General features: G+C 44.9%; 1 protein-coding gene across 8 annotated transcripts in view; it reads left to right on the forward strand.

Annotated features, from left to right (window-relative positions):
- Positions 1-10,316, forward strand: part of tnk2b (tyrosine kinase, non-receptor, 2b) — a 35,975-nt gene extending 25,659 nt beyond the window's left edge. For 7 of the 8 annotated variants that reach the window (XM_053883195.1, XM_053883196.1, XM_053883197.1 and 4 more), the window contains 12 exons: positions 112-231; positions 420-546; positions 610-756; positions 910-1,004; positions 1,074-1,268; positions 1,336-1,427; positions 1,681-1,725; positions 1,930-2,330; positions 2,588-3,718; positions 5,141-5,236; positions 7,950-8,074; positions 9,187-10,316. In XM_053883195.1, the coding sequence (XP_053739170.1) occupies positions 112-231; positions 420-546; positions 610-756; positions 910-1,004; positions 1,074-1,268; positions 1,336-1,427; positions 1,681-1,725; positions 1,930-2,330; positions 2,588-3,718; positions 5,141-5,236; positions 7,950-8,074; positions 9,187-9,193 (2,581 nt within the window). In that variant the 3' untranslated portion in view covers positions 9,194-10,316. The remainder of the gene's footprint in view (positions 1-111; positions 232-419; positions 547-609; positions 757-909; positions 1,005-1,073; positions 1,269-1,335; positions 1,428-1,680; positions 1,726-1,929; positions 2,331-2,587; positions 3,719-5,140; positions 5,237-7,949; positions 8,075-9,186) is intronic. The other variant, XM_053883194.1, reaches the window with a different exon arrangement.
- The last annotated feature ends 6,666 nt before the right edge of the window (positions 10,317-16,982 follow it).

Below are 16,982 nucleotides of genomic sequence, written 5' to 3' on the forward strand. Positions count from 1 at the left end.
AATTTTACTTTTAAGCAAATGCTTTGGTTCAGTTTTAAATATCAGCTCCTGACTTTCTCGTATGCATTTATATTCGCGAGGTAAATTCCACGATGGTTTGTGTCCCTGCAGGAACATACTGCTTGCGTCAGCGCACCGAGTGAAAATTGGCGACTTCGGCCTCATGAGGGCGCTGCCGAACAACCACGAGCACTATGTAATGCAGGAGCACCGCAAGGTTCCCTTTGCATGGTGAGTGGTAATTGTGTTATCATGCCTTTAGCGCTCATTTTTTGTATGCAACCATACTCATAAGAAAGTGATACACTTTCATAACATCTTGCTTTGTATTTCTTATGTCAAACTCAGACATTATACTCAAAAATCTGTTGTGTTTTTAATCATGCCAGTTTCAAGTGATCGACCTCTTGCCTGTGCAGGTGTGCCCCTGAGAGCTTGAAGACCAGAACATTCTCTCATGCCACAGACACGTGGATGTTCGGAGTCACTCTGTGGGAGATGTTCACGCACGGCCAGGAGCCTTGGTTGGGCCTGAATGGGAGTCAGGTAGAAATGAACATCATGTCTGTCCAACGATCCTGAGTCGGTAATCCTTCTGTCGCGTTCTAGATCCTGCACAAGATCGATAAAGAGGGAGAACGTCTTCCTAAACCCGAGGACTGTCCACAGGACATCTACAATGTCATGCTGCAGTGTTGGGCTCAGAAGCCAGATGACAGGCCTACGTTTGTTGCCTTGAGGGAGTTCCTGCTGGAGGTATGTTTACATGCTTCCTACATGTGTCACCCTTCAGCTTGATAGTATTAGTGTGATACTGAAGTGAGACATTGAAGTTTTCCGTCTAAGTAAGTTCCTTCTTCATCCCTGATCATAGCACTTTTAATAGACAGTATTCCCACTCTTTCTCAGACCATGCCAACAGACATGTGTGCTCTGCAAGACTTCAGTGAACCAGACAAACTCCTGATCCAGATCAATGATGTCATCACCATTATCGAGGGCAGGTGGGTCCCACGAATGATACTCGAATTGGGGACTTTTTTAATGGTTGCTTCCATGGCTGTTCGTCTCAGGGCGGAGAATTACTGGTGGCGTGGCCAAAACAAACGCACTCTCAAGGTCGGACAGTTCCCCAGGAACGTGGTCACATCAGTCGCGGGCTTGTCGGCTCACGACATCAGCCGCCCGCTGAAGAACAGCTTCATCCACACTGGCCATGGAGACAGTAACCCTCACCGCTGCTGGGGCTTCCCCGACAGGATCGATGAGTAAGAGCTACTTTATTAGCTTATCAGCCTTAAACATTCATTCTCACTCATGTATTCCCTTTTTCAGTTTGTACCTCGGGAATCCCATGGATCCACCTGATGTACTCACCGCAGACAAAAGCACTGCACGGCCCACACAGCTGCCTGGACGAGCCAAAAGTGAGTTTTGTCTGCATTATTTTCAAGTACCTGCATTTATAACATCAAAGTCTAAATATTAAAAACGCTTAAGTTCTTTTTAGTTCCAACTGTTCAGTTATACTCGAGTAATTCTTTCTCTTTCGTCTGATTCCCAAGTTCTGCCTTCCAAGTTAAATCCCACATTAACTTCTCGCTTTTTCTAACATTTCTTTCGATCATGTTTCCTTTTCTTCTGTGCTGTCGTTGGCTATATTTGAATTGTAATTTCCAGAGGAGCCTCCTCCCCGACCTCCTCAGCCAGCGGTCTTGTTCAAGAGTAAGTCTGGTTTCTCTCAGCAGCTCCTCACACTTTGCTCCTGTCCCCTCTGTTCCCTCCTAGCTCCACTCCTCAAAGGTACATCATCTCACACCTTCTCTCTTTGTTTGCTCGTGTCTGTTCTTTTTGCCATTTCACTCCATTTTTGCCAAACATGTTTACGTGCTCTGTGCGTGCCTGACTGAGTTTTGTGTTTTCTTCCAGAGCCTTGTTATGACCCGGTAAATGAGGATGAGGATCTGACCACGGTGGGACCGAAAAGATTAGCGCTTCGGAAAACTGGTTCCGTCAAAGGTCTGAAGCTTAAACCGGCTTCCCGAGCATCCAAACAGGGAAATGGCAGGACTGAAGTGTCCCTCATTGACTTTGGGGAAGAGTTCCCCCCTCCCACTCCTTCCCCCTCACCAGTGGCTGAGGTTCCCCTTCCTTTATTGGCAAAGCTGGCTTTGGAAGCTGAGAATATTCTGGACCGGACCCCACCTCAGAGTCCATCGAGGTCTCTGCCTCGACCTCTGCATCCCACACCGGTCGTGGACTGGGATGCCAGGCCTCTGCCTCCACCTCCAGCCTATGATGATGTCGCCCAGGATGAAGATGATTTAGAGGTAGGTTTGGGGGCAACTTCAGTCATGAGAGGAATCATAATTTATTTTTAATTTATTAATAATTGATTATTTCCATTTGGTGTCTTATCTAGAAGGCAACTTATATATATTGGCAGTGCTTACTTATAGGCCAGTAGGTGGCACTCAAGGATCAAGCTTTGTCCAGAACACCTTAAAAAGGCACCTGGAAAAGCGTTTCTCTTTAGGCCTAAGTGGCTTAGTGGTACAAGGATTTTAAACTCTGTCCTCCCCCAAAGGTGACGTCCATCAACAGCTTGGACCAACCACCGGAGGAAGACCCGAGAGATGCCTCCAACTCCGAAGATCAGCTCTCCTCTGGTCCCTGCCTGGAGGTTGAGACTCATGTCTCCAGAGTTCCAGCTTTGGAGGACAACCTGTTCCTCCCCAGCAAGCAGAGTCATGGCCCATCTACCTCTTTTTCCCAATCCGCTGAGATCTTCCAGGAGCTCCAGCAAGAGTGCATGAGGCGGCTCAACGTGCCTCCAGCAGGCCTCAGCCGCTCAGGGTCTCCGCACCAAAGCTCCACCTCGTGTCCTGAAACACCAGACGGACAACCCTTCTGCACTGAGGATAAACCTCAGATTCCTCCTCGCGTGCCGATTCCTCCTCGCCCTGTGAAAAAGGGGGATTATTCCTCTGCCCGTTGGTCACGGGACCTCTCTCTGTCTCCAACACCAGCCGACGGCACGGAGGACACTTCAGGGGCAGATCAGGACCGGCCACCGCAGATACCTCCCAGAGACCCTTTGTCCCAACCGAACTCCAGAACTCCTAGCCCCATGGGTCTAGTCGCTGGCCAACCAAAACTGTACTCTGTTAGTCCCACCAGCACGCAGGTTCCTCTAACCTCTTGCCTCCCAACACACTCCTACCTCTCCACCTCTCCGGGCAAACAGATGCCTACCACTCATAGTTTTTGTGCTGACCCAAAATATGCTGCTCCCAAACTAGCACAGGTGACAGGGAAAGACTTCAACAGCAAGGGCCCCTGTATTCTCCCCATTGTGCGCGACGGACGTAAAGTCAGTAACACTCACTATTACCTCCTGCCAGAACGCCCGTCGTACCTCGACCGCTACGACCGCTTCTTCAGGGAAGCAGAAAACCTGGGTGCGGAGGACAGACTGGCGCGGCAGGCTAACACTGCCACAGTCAGACCCATGGTGGTGAGCAGCCACCAGGGACATGTGCAACGCAGCGAACTCAAGGCTAATTTCTCCTGCAATAATAACAGCAGTCTGGGCGGGACACAGTCAGGGATGAAGATTGGGCAACAGCGCGTGTGTTCTGACGGACTGATGCCGCCAGTGGGCACTGCTGCTTGTACTAGGACAGAGGGAGGAAACCTTGTGGACCGGGTCAGAATGGTAAGAGGAATATAGCAGGTCGAGAATGTGAAAGTGGGGCTTTTTCTCATAAAAAAATTCTCACCACAGGCATAATATTTAATATCACCCTCTTTATTGTTATCCCATATAAGACGCACACTGTTCCGAGACATTTTCTTGTCATAAGGTATCCTTAATATGATAGTAGTTAGAAGTTAGTATAGTTTATTTAATTGCATATCAGTGTTTCAAGTCGGTGAGTTCACTAGTTTGGCGCAGTCTGGAAAAACTCCTGCATGGAGTCATGTCATTTATATAAATAATACGTGTTACAGGGTGGTATGCACAACCGTGGCACGGGCAAGAATCGAAATTGAAATTCAACTTTTATTTTTTTAATAAGTACAGTAACAAAGAATCAGCTCTACTGCCGAGGTCAGTGAGTATCCTACCAACTAGGAAAGTGCCTCGGAACAACAATGAACAGAACAAAAATGAATAAAAATAATAAAATAGAAACATAAAAATGAATACAAACAAACAACAATAATGGAAGTAACTATTAAATAACCCACAAACAAAGGCTGTTCACAAATTCATCAGTCCGACGGCCGAAGGGGAAAAAGCTGTTCTTGTAACGGGAGTTTATTTTTATTTTTATTTTTTTTACATGATATAAAATGGCTGTAAAAAGGATCCGAACTGCATTTAAATGTGAGACACTGACCACAAGGGTGCAGCAGAAGGCAATGCAGCGGTTCACATGCCCTGCCTGGCGTTTCATTGGCAGACTGGAAACATTAAGAACAATTGATTCTTTAGTCGATTCCATGGTGCGGTAATTGTTAATTCCCAACTCTAAATCATTATTTCTGCACGTGTAAGTGCCGAATGGAGGCAACCCAGTGCTTGTTGGCGTTTGAGCCAGATCTATTTTACTGGGAATCGAGCTTCACAGAAGAGAAGTGTGATTGGTTTCTTCTCTGTAACTAAAGCTGATTGAGCAGGACTTTGACTAACCGAAGGCTCCGCATTGATCTGCCACCTTCCCGCAGTCGATCCTCAGCTTTCTCGGAGACGAGGAGAAGTCACGAGGGGTTTGATTTAGCCGGCGAGAGAAACGGTTAGGGGCGTTGGTGAAACTACGGATTGCATTTGCAAGGCGCTTGTTGGCCTTGTGGAGGTGACAGCGTTTATATGTAGAGGCTTTTGATAGAAAATGTCATGCTCCATCAGTGTGACTGGACTTGAAATGTGTTTTTTTTTTTTTTGAAAATACAATTCTACTTTTGGCAAGAGTAGATGAAGTGCTCACCCAGTGTTATCAATTCCTGTGGCGTCTTATCCGACCAAAGTCCAGCATTTTTAACCTAATTGAATTGGACTTTAAACACATATTACCGCTAAAACAAGTTCTTGGCACGATGTTATTGAGTGCGATAAACTTGTCATGTGATTCAGGTGCAAGAGGCCGTTCATGGGGTGACGATAGAGGAATGCCAAACTGCCCTCCACAACCACAACTGGAATACAGAAAAAGCTGTTCATTACCTGAAGGTGAGAGGCTGCCGCTCTGCTGAGATAGAGATGGATAGATTCCCACTGTCATGATGAACATTTGGCTTCAGTAAAATGGTCCGACAGCCGATCGCTTGATGTTGCATTTAAACATGGTTTCTGGTGAAAGGTAAAGTGGAGCTGAGCTACGCTTGGATTGCGATTGTGGTGGTGGGATGGGAGAGTAAAACTAGCCATTGTTTGAACTTTCCCTGACTTTCCTGCCTTCACGCTTCAGGACTTCAAACTGTATATACCAGATCTGGGCAAAGTGCGGCCCTTTGCCGGTGTTTTTGTGGCCCTCATGAGGTCTGACTATACAACAGAGAAGTCATCATTTCTCTGTTATTTTTTTATCCTGTTTCCTTTTTAGCCAGTACTGGTTCAATATCTGGCGTTGACAACACACTGGGATTGGCGTAATGTGACCTCCTCAAATACTTGCCTTTTATTTGGTCGGGAGGTGAAGAAGAGAGTGCAGGCGGGTTGGAAGAGTTGAAGTCATTTTGAGGAGAGGGAAAGGGATGCCTTACGTTAGCGAGAGCTGGAATGATGTGTGGTTTAGAGATGCAAAGACGGGATTTAGAGTTGTAGTGGTGGAGTTGAATGTGCTCAGGTTCTTACTGGGATTATAAAGGACTGGATGAGAAGAGAGTGTATCAGAGTTTGTGACATGTCGAGAGGGGAGTCAGTGTTGGATGAAGAAGGCTGCTGAGACAGTAAGTCAAAGGAGAAGAGTGTGTGAATTATGCTGCTGTAACCTGAAGATAATGAGTCTATCTGAAGGGGAAGACAACAACACTGACACTACTTTAACCCTCAGTTTAGGAATGGAAATATTGTGTCCGCTCTTTACTCTGAATTTCATCGAGCACACATAAGGTTCCATTACCGCCCTCTAGTTTGTTGAAACTTGACTCATGTTAAATGATCTTCCGACTCTCACCCTGCTTCTGAAACACACTGGCATAACGGTGCCGGTACATCACACGCTCCCCTATTAAAGTGCTGTTTTACAGCCAGAGAATCCGGTTTCCTGCTCCTCTGAGATCCAGTTCGTTCCGGGTCACACTTCCAGACGTTATGCTTTTTATGTACCGCGTGCACATTAAGCGGCCTCCGAAAGATTACAACTGTAATTTTGACTTAAAAGAATCATTTCACAGGGGGATAAAAGCGGCGCCGAATCCTTTGAGGGGAAATTGGGTTATTGCTATGGCGATGTTCCGCCTATAAATACACAATCGTGAAGTCAGTGGGATGTTGTCTTCAGCCTCCTCGGAGCGTCTGCTGCGTGATGTGTGCGGGAGACAACGGGGCTCTGGGGTGGTTTAAAATAGGTGCCCCAGGATTTTTATTGTAAACACAAAACTACGTACAGACAATAACAGGACACTGCTGTGTGTGCAAGGAAAACCTCAGCTGAAGTGTAGTGCCGGACAATCAAAGGAACTTGGGAGGAGTGATGTTGGCAAAAGGTTACTGAAGAATAAAATACCATCGGCTGAACTTTTGTGATGACGCCTTCTTTTCTTTAATTTGCTGTTCTGTATTAATAAAGTCTAAATGTTGCTGGTCCCTCGGAGCTTGCATCATAATCCACACTTCAGGACTTCAAACCGTACAGACCAGATCTGGGCAAAGTGCGGCCCGGGGGCCATATGCGGCCCTTTGCCAGCGGCCCTCATAAGGTCAGACTAAAACTATATAACTGATAAGTTGTCATTTTTCTGTTATTTTTTTAATCCTGTTTCCGTTTTAGCCAGTAGTGGTTCAACAGCAAATACTACATATTCATGACAAAAATTTAGTTTCTTCTTTTCATTTATCATTTTAGTATTTTCCGCAAAATTTGTTGAAAGAAAATTCAAAATGTATTTTGAAATAAATTTCCTTTTTATCTTAGGTGTTTGGTCCATAGTTTTACTATAATTTATATTCAAATAAAATGCAAGTAAAGTAATGTTTTATCAGTTTTATGCCATATTTCTCCCTCTTAATGTCCTTGTCTCATTGAATATTTAATGGTGCATTTCGTCCTTTTTACTTCAGATTTTTTTCCGTCACGTTTTGTCGTCATCACCGCCTTTCTTTTGGCATGATGGCCCCTCGCAACAGCCCCTTTAATATAGTCTTCTTGTTTGCGTTCTTCTTCTTTTTGAACTGGTTCTTGATGTTTTGGTTCTTCTTCCTGTCTTGTTCAGAAACGTGCTCTCCTCTTCTTGCTCTTCCTCATGGTCTTGCTTATCTCCTCCTACTCTTCCTCATCTACTGTAGTACTTTGTGGCTCACACAACCAGCCCGACACGGTGTCCTTATTAGTGAAGGTACCGCATGTAGTGTCCGTCCCTCACTCGTGAACTTAACCTCTATCCAAGCTCCAGCTCAGAACTCCTCTCACTGCTTTTTCAAACCAAGATCTTTCAGCCAACTGGTGTCGATTATTTAAAGTTGGAGTCGGACACCGCTGTGAGGTAACTCACGCTTCAATGTGATAGGAGTCAACAGACTGACTCCAGCTCCATCTACAGCATAACTATGAGCAGGTGTTGAGCGTGTCTTCACCTGACTTTGCTGAAGAACAGCCGGGCGTTAGACAGCTCTATTTATCACTCTGTGCTGTGTTGTAACACGCAGCCATCTCTCTGTTGTTTATCTGACAGTCCTCCAATATTTCGTCTCCACGGCTTTACTTTTGTCTTTCTTCCCGCAGGTGGAGCAGCTGTTCTGTTTGGGTCTGAGGAGCCGCTCCGAGTGTCAGAAGCTGCTGGAGATGTGCGACTGGAACTTGGAGGTGGCCGGCACGCAGATGTTGGACGGCTACGGCGCCAGACAGAGGTACAGCGGGACAGAATCTCAGTTGACCTGGCTGTGGTGAGGTCTGTCTTCACGTGCTTCATCTGAAGCCAAATGTATGTTTTCACTCTGTAGACCAGAGCTCAGTAGCACTGAAATGAACGTTATGAGTTGCCAAAATACTGAAATAAAATCAGTCAACGTTGAGTCAAATAAAAACTAGACCTGTTGCAGACGCACCCGCCAACTTATTAAACCATTAATAATAATAATAATAACTGTAGATTGTCCCCATAGGGAGGTAAGCATAATCGAAAGCACTAACGTTACCTGCAGTGCATGCAGAACACATGGGCTTCTGGCTATAGTTGTTCTGCCAACAGACAGGGTGCACTGCCCTGGAGCAGTGGCGTCCTCCAGGACAGATGAATGAGCTAGGAAAGTGGGGGTAGACCAGCTGGAGACTAGGTTGGGAGGGTGTGTTTGTGCTAGCATGAATAGCACTAGCACATTGTCACTGTTTGAACTGCTTAAATTGAAGGAGAATGAACTGTTTTGCTAGGATTTTAGATGTGAGATTCTCCATCTTGGCTCACCGATATCTCTGGCTTTTTACAGGTGGAGTTCATACTTCACGGGCCCATAATGTTTAGTTTCGATATAAAACCCTTGCTCTGAGACAGTGGTGCCCAGCTGAGTACCTGAAGAGGACTTTGTGTCAAAATTGAAGTTGTACTGAAATGCATGATACTATTGTTGGTTGAAGACTGAAAGGAAAGCAGTAGTGAAGTAGATGAAGTTTCATGAAACAGCGTCCTGATTTTCAGAGGCCACCAGATGGCGCTGTCTGCTGTAAAATGTTTGGACTTCAACCAGCAATTCAATGAAACCTCACAGCATTTCTAAACCAAGAGCGCCCTCTTGCAGTCATGCAATACTGTTTCATGATGCTTCATCCACCCATCACTAGGAAACAGCGTTCATTTCAAAGAGACACGTGAAAGATATAGAGGAGCTTCATTAAAATAAGTTTTACGTGAAACAGAAGCCCAAACTTTCCCGCTTCTTGACCTTGACCTTGACATTAGCGCCATGGTAAGGCTTTGTTTATTGTGGAAAACATTGCAATCTTGTAATTCTCTTCATATTTGCAGGCGGTGACCGAAGCCGCTGAGCTCCGGCTGATCTCCCTCCACACTTGCTCCTCCCTTGGGGCTCCTCCATCGGACCGTCAGAGTGTAATCGGGCACTTTGGTGGCCGCTGAAGTGACGCACAGCGTATTTACATCGAATGGCAACAAACCAAGACCTCTGTTTGATGCAACACTCCCTGAAGCACACCAGATTGTTGACACTTTAATGTCAAACACCTTTTGTTGTACAGAAGAAGCGCTGACCAATGAAAGTCTCTCTGGTCATGAAAGCACAGCACTTTGTCTCTCAGTTCAAATGAGTCTCACTTTGACATCGATCTGATTTAGATTTGACTCATGCTGGTACTATTACAGTCGACTCACTTCCATTCAGTTACAAATATAGAATTCATATCATGTTAAGTGGCAATAAGGAAGGTGTTTTTGCGTGTTATCTGTAGATTATAAACATCCATTATTAGCCAATGATCTGCAGCTCACTTCCGTCTCCTTGCTAAAGCGGGTTACAAGTAACCTGGTAATATCAAGTTAGGCTCTGAAAACCAATAAAATTTCCTTCATCCTCCTTGAAGTAGCGCGCACATGTAGACCCTGACTTTGCTTGAAAACAAACCAAACGCCTCCATATGCCCGTCGTGCCCCGCGGCCTCAGCTCAAGCTGTTAGCGCTCCTCTGAAGAAGATCCATCTGGACTTTGTTTGCAACGTTTTAGTGAAGGGCGGACTGATCCTGGATGACAAACACTCCACCCCACCCCCCCCTTCCTACCTCCGCGTGTGTGCAATACGTCTGCTGTAGAACCTCTGACCTCCGACTGCGTCCATCCATCAGCATCATCTCGAGGTGAAAGTAACTTCCATCCAAGAGTGTTCTTTGTGCTCCAGTGACTCTGATCCACCGTTTGTTTCTTTGTACCAAGCTGCTGTTTGTGTGAAGGACTGAGCTCCAGCCTCCCTTCTGAACTCTTTTTCAATTGTCTTTCTCGCCTGTCCTGTCCGTACGTGTTCGCCTCCACGAGTTGTGTGTTTATCTGGAAATGCTTGCCAAGCTTTTTCCCCTCCTCCTGGCCTGGGTGAAGAGTTCATGCTGCCCGGTTTATAAATGTATTTTTTATTAAAGATTTCATTATTTTTTACTCCTCTGAGTTTCTGACTCTTATTATTGCCTCGGTGTGGTCATCGTCCTGCGTCCAAAATAAGGCTGATGTCTGAGACTCTGCTACCGTACCTTGTGATGACTTAGGCTCCGCCCATTTAGGTGTCCGCTTCAGCTCATGCTCCATCTTTTGGAGTGTCTTTTCTTCCTCTCTCTGTAACTGTTCAGTCCTAAAACGGCGACCTGTGGCGTGTCTTAAGATTTCTGCTTCAACATGGTGAATTGTTGCCGTCCATTCTGGGATGCTGGTGCTATCCATATAACTCATGTGATGGAGGCCAGTCAGAGTGAAGTAGCAACCTTCCTAACTCAAGTAGAACCAAGGGGGAAAGTACATGACTCAGCACTTCCTTTGCTTCTGTGGAAGATACTTGAATTTCTCTCCATCTAATTTTTATGGTTCTGCTCATCTAATAACTGACAGTTGGCTCTCATTGTTGATGGTTTCCTGCAGTGGGGTCCCAACCTTTTTCTGAGGGCCAACGTCAATGAGGGGAACCAAGGCTTCCACCTGACCGATCTTCAGCCGTGTCAATGAAATGCATTTGAAGTACTGAACGAAAAAAAAAAAAATTCAACTTTTTAAACAACAATCCCATTTTTGAGTACTTAAAAATGGCATAAATACCACTGAGGCCTAGGGGTTGTTTTGCTAGAGCACTGCCCCAGCGTGTTTTATTTAGTTATTTTCAACACTATTTTATTATTTTCTTTCTGACGGTTGAGTCGGATATATAGCTGAATAGTTTTAGTTTTCATTATTTTTTTGGGGTGTACTTTATTTTTATTTGATTTCTTTTTTTTATTTTCATTAGTTATTTAGCTTTTTGTTATTTAGTTTTCATTTTTGACACAATGGTCACGTTATCTCTTTTCTCCACAGACGACTCCATGAGTTATTTTCCCCTCCATACTGACTGGAGTTGAAGTTTAGCCTCCTCTTGTTTTAAAGCTTGTGCTTAACCCGACTGCACTCCTGTTATTTCCACGCTTAAACACTGTGTTACAAGCGCGAACAGCGCCTCACCATCCCAAGCTAGTCATTCCTGCCTGTGTAATGTGAAGCCCCCCAGTTTTTATTGAAGATAGAGTACATAAACTCACTCATCAAACCGGGAACTGAACGGTCAAAGATCCGATGTGAGGATGGCTTTAACAAACCAAAACCTCCCTCCTGGCATTAATGTGTGTTTGATGTGTGCGATCGATGCCTGTCAGTTAACCTGAGTGTGTATGATCATTGACATTCTAACAATGTTTGACCTTGGGCCAGCCACAAAATAACCCCATCCATCTTTGCATACATCAGCATTGATCGCGCGCCGACGGTTCCGCGCATTCAATAACTGCGCCGACGCTTCATACTTCATAATTTGTTTGTCCTAAATAAGCTTATCATGAATATTTGTTTATTGATAGTGATATTATAATCTGGCCAAAAACTAGCTCGGTTCGATACGAAGACTAAACAGCAGCATCCTCCGTCCGACACGTCCGTTCGGTGAAGCCATGGAACTTCTTTTTACTAATGAGACCCCATAAGCCCTGGCTTCCTCCCTGAGACGTGCGTGTACAGTTTCATGACTCAGTCCCTGAGCAAATTATTAATGTTGTTCCAGTTGTTTAAAGCAGTGGACGTGCAGGAATCTCCAGAGAAATTACAGCCAAACAGAATAAGGTAAATAAAAGACAGAGCCAGCGAGGAGGTGCGGCTGAGAAAACTTCTAGATTCTTCACTCAGTGCTGCCTGTATCTTTCTTGTTTTGACCCTGTGACTGGCCCGCTCTCTCTTTTGCTTAGGCTGTTTTTCACAGTGCCGACATCCTTTTTGTTAGGACGGACGGGTGATGGATGATAGGAGAAGGGTGATGTTACATTTGAAGGTGAGGTCTACCAAGTCCGATTTATTGTGTGTGAAGGCGGTTCACTAGCTCAACCAATGTTTGTACTCAGGAGGAGTTTCGCTCTATGTATGTGATGGTCCATCTCCTCAGGTTGCCAACACTTTCCTCGCTCCCCTTGTGACCACGCCACCTGGGCTTTGGAGGACTGGACGTCTCTTCTCTCCTCTCGCACTCCGGGTCACGTGGTCACACTGCCTGGTCGGCACGCTCAACAACCCCACTCAGAGGTTCAAATGAATTCCATACCCAGCTATGGCTAGTATACAAGTAACATCCGACTTACAACCTGCTCGACTTACATCCACCTGTGCTTACGACCACAGCCAGCAGATGCTTGTTTTTTTATTCAATGTCTGGCAGCACGGCATCACGTACCACAGTTACGGCAGCACAGTATCCCAGCATCTCACTCTCACACAGAGATCTACCACTACATTAGAACCTATAACCCTCGCGATGGCATTCGCAATCTGACTTACGTTGGTCAGAACCGATCCTGGTCGTAAGTCGAATGTTACTTATGTTACGTATTGTTTACTTCCTGTGCTGCTTTATTTCCATCAGGTTTTGTTTCTCCCTCCTGATTGTATTTTAGCAACTCAATTCCTATCGTCCTCGGCCAAGTTGGCTGGTTCCTCCGACCTTCATCCATCTTTTTAAACTCCATGGAAGGGTTTTCCCCGATTGTTTTTTCTTGCTTTTTGGGCACTTGCCTTCTCCTGGTTTTATGGTTTCCCCTGGTCACCATTTAAATGTTTAGAACGTAAGGTTTCTCTTCGGTATTGTGGGAACACTGCTTAGACTCTCCACCAGTTGGAAGCCAAAGAGGAAGCACTGCCTCCTCTTGGTGGGAGGCTATCACAACATGGTCAGACGTGTTGTGGCTAACCTAGTTTTTCCCCACATTAAATCGTGGTTCACATTTCTTTGCCTCAGCATAGCGCTGATTTGACTTGCTAATATATTTAAGAGTACATCACTTTTTGTATGATGTAATCGCAACTTTGAACACCCACCACAACTAGCCCTTGCTCTCAACATTTAGTTTTTATCTCTCTCTGTATGTGGCTGTTTTTATTTCCACATTTGAAAAACAGAAACAGAAAATGTGAAAGATGTTCTTAGTTATGAAAACGACAAAAATTGAGGAGAGAAAAACTACTTTTTACTGTATCAGTTGAGTACTTGCTGTGAAAGTAGCGGTAACATAGCATCTTCCAGTCCAGTTTCCCACCTCTGCCATAAAACAGCATATGACTATCGCCTTTGTATCTAAGGAGAGAGTGCCATCCCCAGGTCCAATATACTTTCACTTCTAAAGCCTGTATTGACATATTGAAGTGGACTATTGCGTCCCAGAAGGAGTCCCAGTGGAAGTCAGCCGCTTGTGTTGTGTGTTTCACCTGACACTGTAAGCAGCACGTCATGTTAAATAAAGACACAGTTAGGGCAGAGGTTGCGCCACAGGGTGGTGCTCCTTTCACTCTGGGTGTCACTTGGTATATGTAGCACCTGATAGGACCTTGTGTGCCTCGGTAGAAAACTCGTTGAAACTTGGATGGAAACCTCGGGCAGTTGGCTTGGTGTCGACTAGGACAGAGAAAAATTAAAAGGCAACTACTGTAGTTACTAAACATTATGGTCCTGCTTGATCAGATTATTTCGTACATGACACACAATTGGCTGAAGGATGACAGCGCTGTGCAGTTTCCTAGGTGCTGATTGTTCAGTTCGCAACTACGTGTCATGTAATTCAAACCACTGGTAAAAGTTCTACATACTGATGGGTAGATGAGGTTTCATGAAACAGTGTCCTGATTCTCAGAGGGCACCAGATGGCGCTGTCTGCCGTAAAATGTTGGATTTGAACAACTAATTCAATGAACTCACACATCATTTCTAAACCAAGAGTGCCATCTGGTGACCTCTGAAAGCACGGAGGCTGTTTCATGAAACCTCATCTACCCATCACTAGTTCTAGGTCTCCTCCCTGCACTGGACCAAAAGCTTTTTGGCTCTTAGACCTCATGGTTACCGGTACCTCTTTATTCTTTTCCTCTCAGCCTTTTTCAGCATTGTTTGCACTTCATCCTAAACCCCTTCATCTTGAACCCTAACAAAAGAGGCGTCTGAACAGTGGGTCATTGCCATGTTCCTTCCTGTAGTTAGATATTGGGCAGTAAGTTTTATTGCAGTTTTATTCAAGCACAAACACAGCCTTCTAATGAGACTGGAGCATTTCCTATCCACCTCCTTCCTTCACCAGCTCTTGAAACTTCCCTCGCAGGCCCCTTTTCTCCAATTTCCTCGTCCCGAAGGACTTGGATCAATGGCAAGTACCAAAAGAACACACACAATTTCTTACATAACAGTGCTTGACCATCAGAGTGATGACCAGGACGGAGGAGTGCGTTTCATCACGGCGAGTTCAGACACAATAATGAACCTCCGCAGAGGAAAAACATCAATTAATCATTGTGCTGCTGGAAGCTGTGCGCTCACTATAGTATTTTCTAACCTTTTAGTGCCAAAATAATCCATCTGTTTTGTTGTTTCGCTCCGGACCGATTCCTTTCACCTGTTCAATTATCTTAAACTCAGAATAATCCCAGTCAGCTCTTATTCTGAGGGCTTCAAAGCTTCACACGGCTCAGGTTTGTTTGGCCTGTCGCCGAGGTGTTTGGGTTTCTGAGGAGCTGCGGCGCCGTCTTCATCAGTAAAGAAGGAAGGACATGGACAGAAACAGCTTCCCTGAGTGTTCCAAGGTGCGGAGAGGTGTTTGTCTATAATCAAGTCCAACGTCTTATTACGGCTGTCGCCACTCTTCGGCTGAGCCGCTTCTCTAAAGACACGTTCTGTGAGATTGCACGTCCTTTCAGGTGTTAATGGCGGTGCTGGATGCTGTCCACCATCGCTCCGTGAGGGAAACATCCGCTGCATTCAGCAAACACATCGCTCGTGATTCCAAAGTGTGGAACGCTGGAGCCTGAAAGCTTCTGCTGCCTGGGAGTGTGTCAGCTTTCCTACTCCGTGATGACCCCAAAGTCTGCTGGTGTCGACAAGAACACAGAACTAAACTTTGTGTGGCTCCTTAGAGAGTCGACCCCTACGCTGATGTACATGACCACTTTAAAGTAGTTTCTTTAGCGCCTACTTCTTGCTTACATTTTCTTGACAAAGGTGACCAGTCACGTTTCAGCAAGTCAGACTGACAAGGCCTGATGTTTCAGCCATATGTCCGGAATATGAGCCACTCCCACCAAATTTAAGAGGAAAATAGATTTTGTACACACATGAGCCGCAGGTGCAGCGCTGCAGTCTACACCGTAGAACAGTCTGTAATTTCCGTGTACTGACTTAAAAATACTCAACATCACTTCCGAACAAGCTTTGAAAATGGAGTGAAGCATTGAGGCTTAAAATTATTGAAAACAAACTTGCAATGTTCTTCATATAATTTGACGAATTAGATCACAGGAGATTTATTTCATGACTATACTGTGCATAGTCCCGGCACTTTCTGCCACTGCTCCATTGTTCCTGCAGCTCTGTGCTATGGCTGTGTCATAACAATCCATATATTAGCCTCAAGGTTCAGAATGTGTGACTGCAGTAGCAGCTTATTGTCAGAAATTACGATAAATTAATGCAGCTACTCTATAACGTCCAAAAGTCATGAATATTATAATGGACTCACACAAAACTCTTCACGAGACAGAAGGATAAAAGGTTTAGTGTTAGCAGCTTTGCATAGTGAAGTCAAGTTAAATAGCATAAATGTGCGCGTCTTTTTAAGTTGCAGCTTTCGGAATGCGTATTTTCCAGTGCCGTTGCTGGGAACATGAAATATGATGAAGGGAACTTGAACCTTGTGTCAGACATTAAACGTGCCTGATGGATTTCAGGTTGCCTGGGAGGAGCTGGGGTGGAGGAGGGTTGTGAGCTGAATGTCCAAAAGGAGAGGTTCACTTTAATGCTAGTCATAAGTCAGCTAACTTTTTTTTTTTTTTTTTTTGCAATGATGCTGCTTATTATAAAAATATTTACTGACATATTAAAATGTGTTGCCTGTTGTTGTTTATCGGTCCTGACATAAGAGCTAAGGGGAATTCAAATACAATTTGAAAAAAAATCATGCAGTTCAAAACCACATACTGCTAATTTTGGAAACTACATATTAAAATGCACGTGTTCAATTTTGATTTATCCATTTAAAGATTCTCGATCTTTGATATAAAGTGCGTAGTTGAATCACAAACTCTCACACGGGCACTTTCTTTATTGCTGTGTGAAAACTCTTCTCCCTTTGTTCCCTCTTGTGTGTTTTTACTTCAAACTTTTGGCGGACTTCAAGCGTCTCACACCTCCTGTCACACCCCTCTTGATGTTTCGACACCGTCGCTGACACACATGCACAGACACGCGTCATAAGGGTCGGTTTTGCTTTGACTGACCCACACGCTATGCTCAATAAGGGTTTTTCTACTAGTTTTTTCTACAGCTTTACACAAAAATTAAATGGATTTATCTAAAATGTAGAGAGTTGTTTGAACGTTGAACGGTTGCTTTGTGCAGATTGGTGACCCTCTCTCTTGGGAGAGGGTGCCATCATGTCAGCAGAGGTGTCGGGGGTGAAGGTGCCAGGTCCGAGGTCGCCATTAATCCGTAATGACTGGCATTTTCCTGACCAGCCAGAGCGAAAACAAGTTATTTTAAGTCGACCTCTTCTGTAGGACT

The sequence above is a fragment of the Synchiropus splendidus genome, chromosome 13 (genome assembly GCF_027744825.2).
Source record: "Synchiropus splendidus isolate RoL2022-P1 chromosome 13, RoL_Sspl_1.0, whole genome shotgun sequence".
Taxonomy (NCBI): Eukaryota; Metazoa; Chordata; class Actinopteri; order Syngnathiformes; family Callionymidae; genus Synchiropus; species Synchiropus splendidus.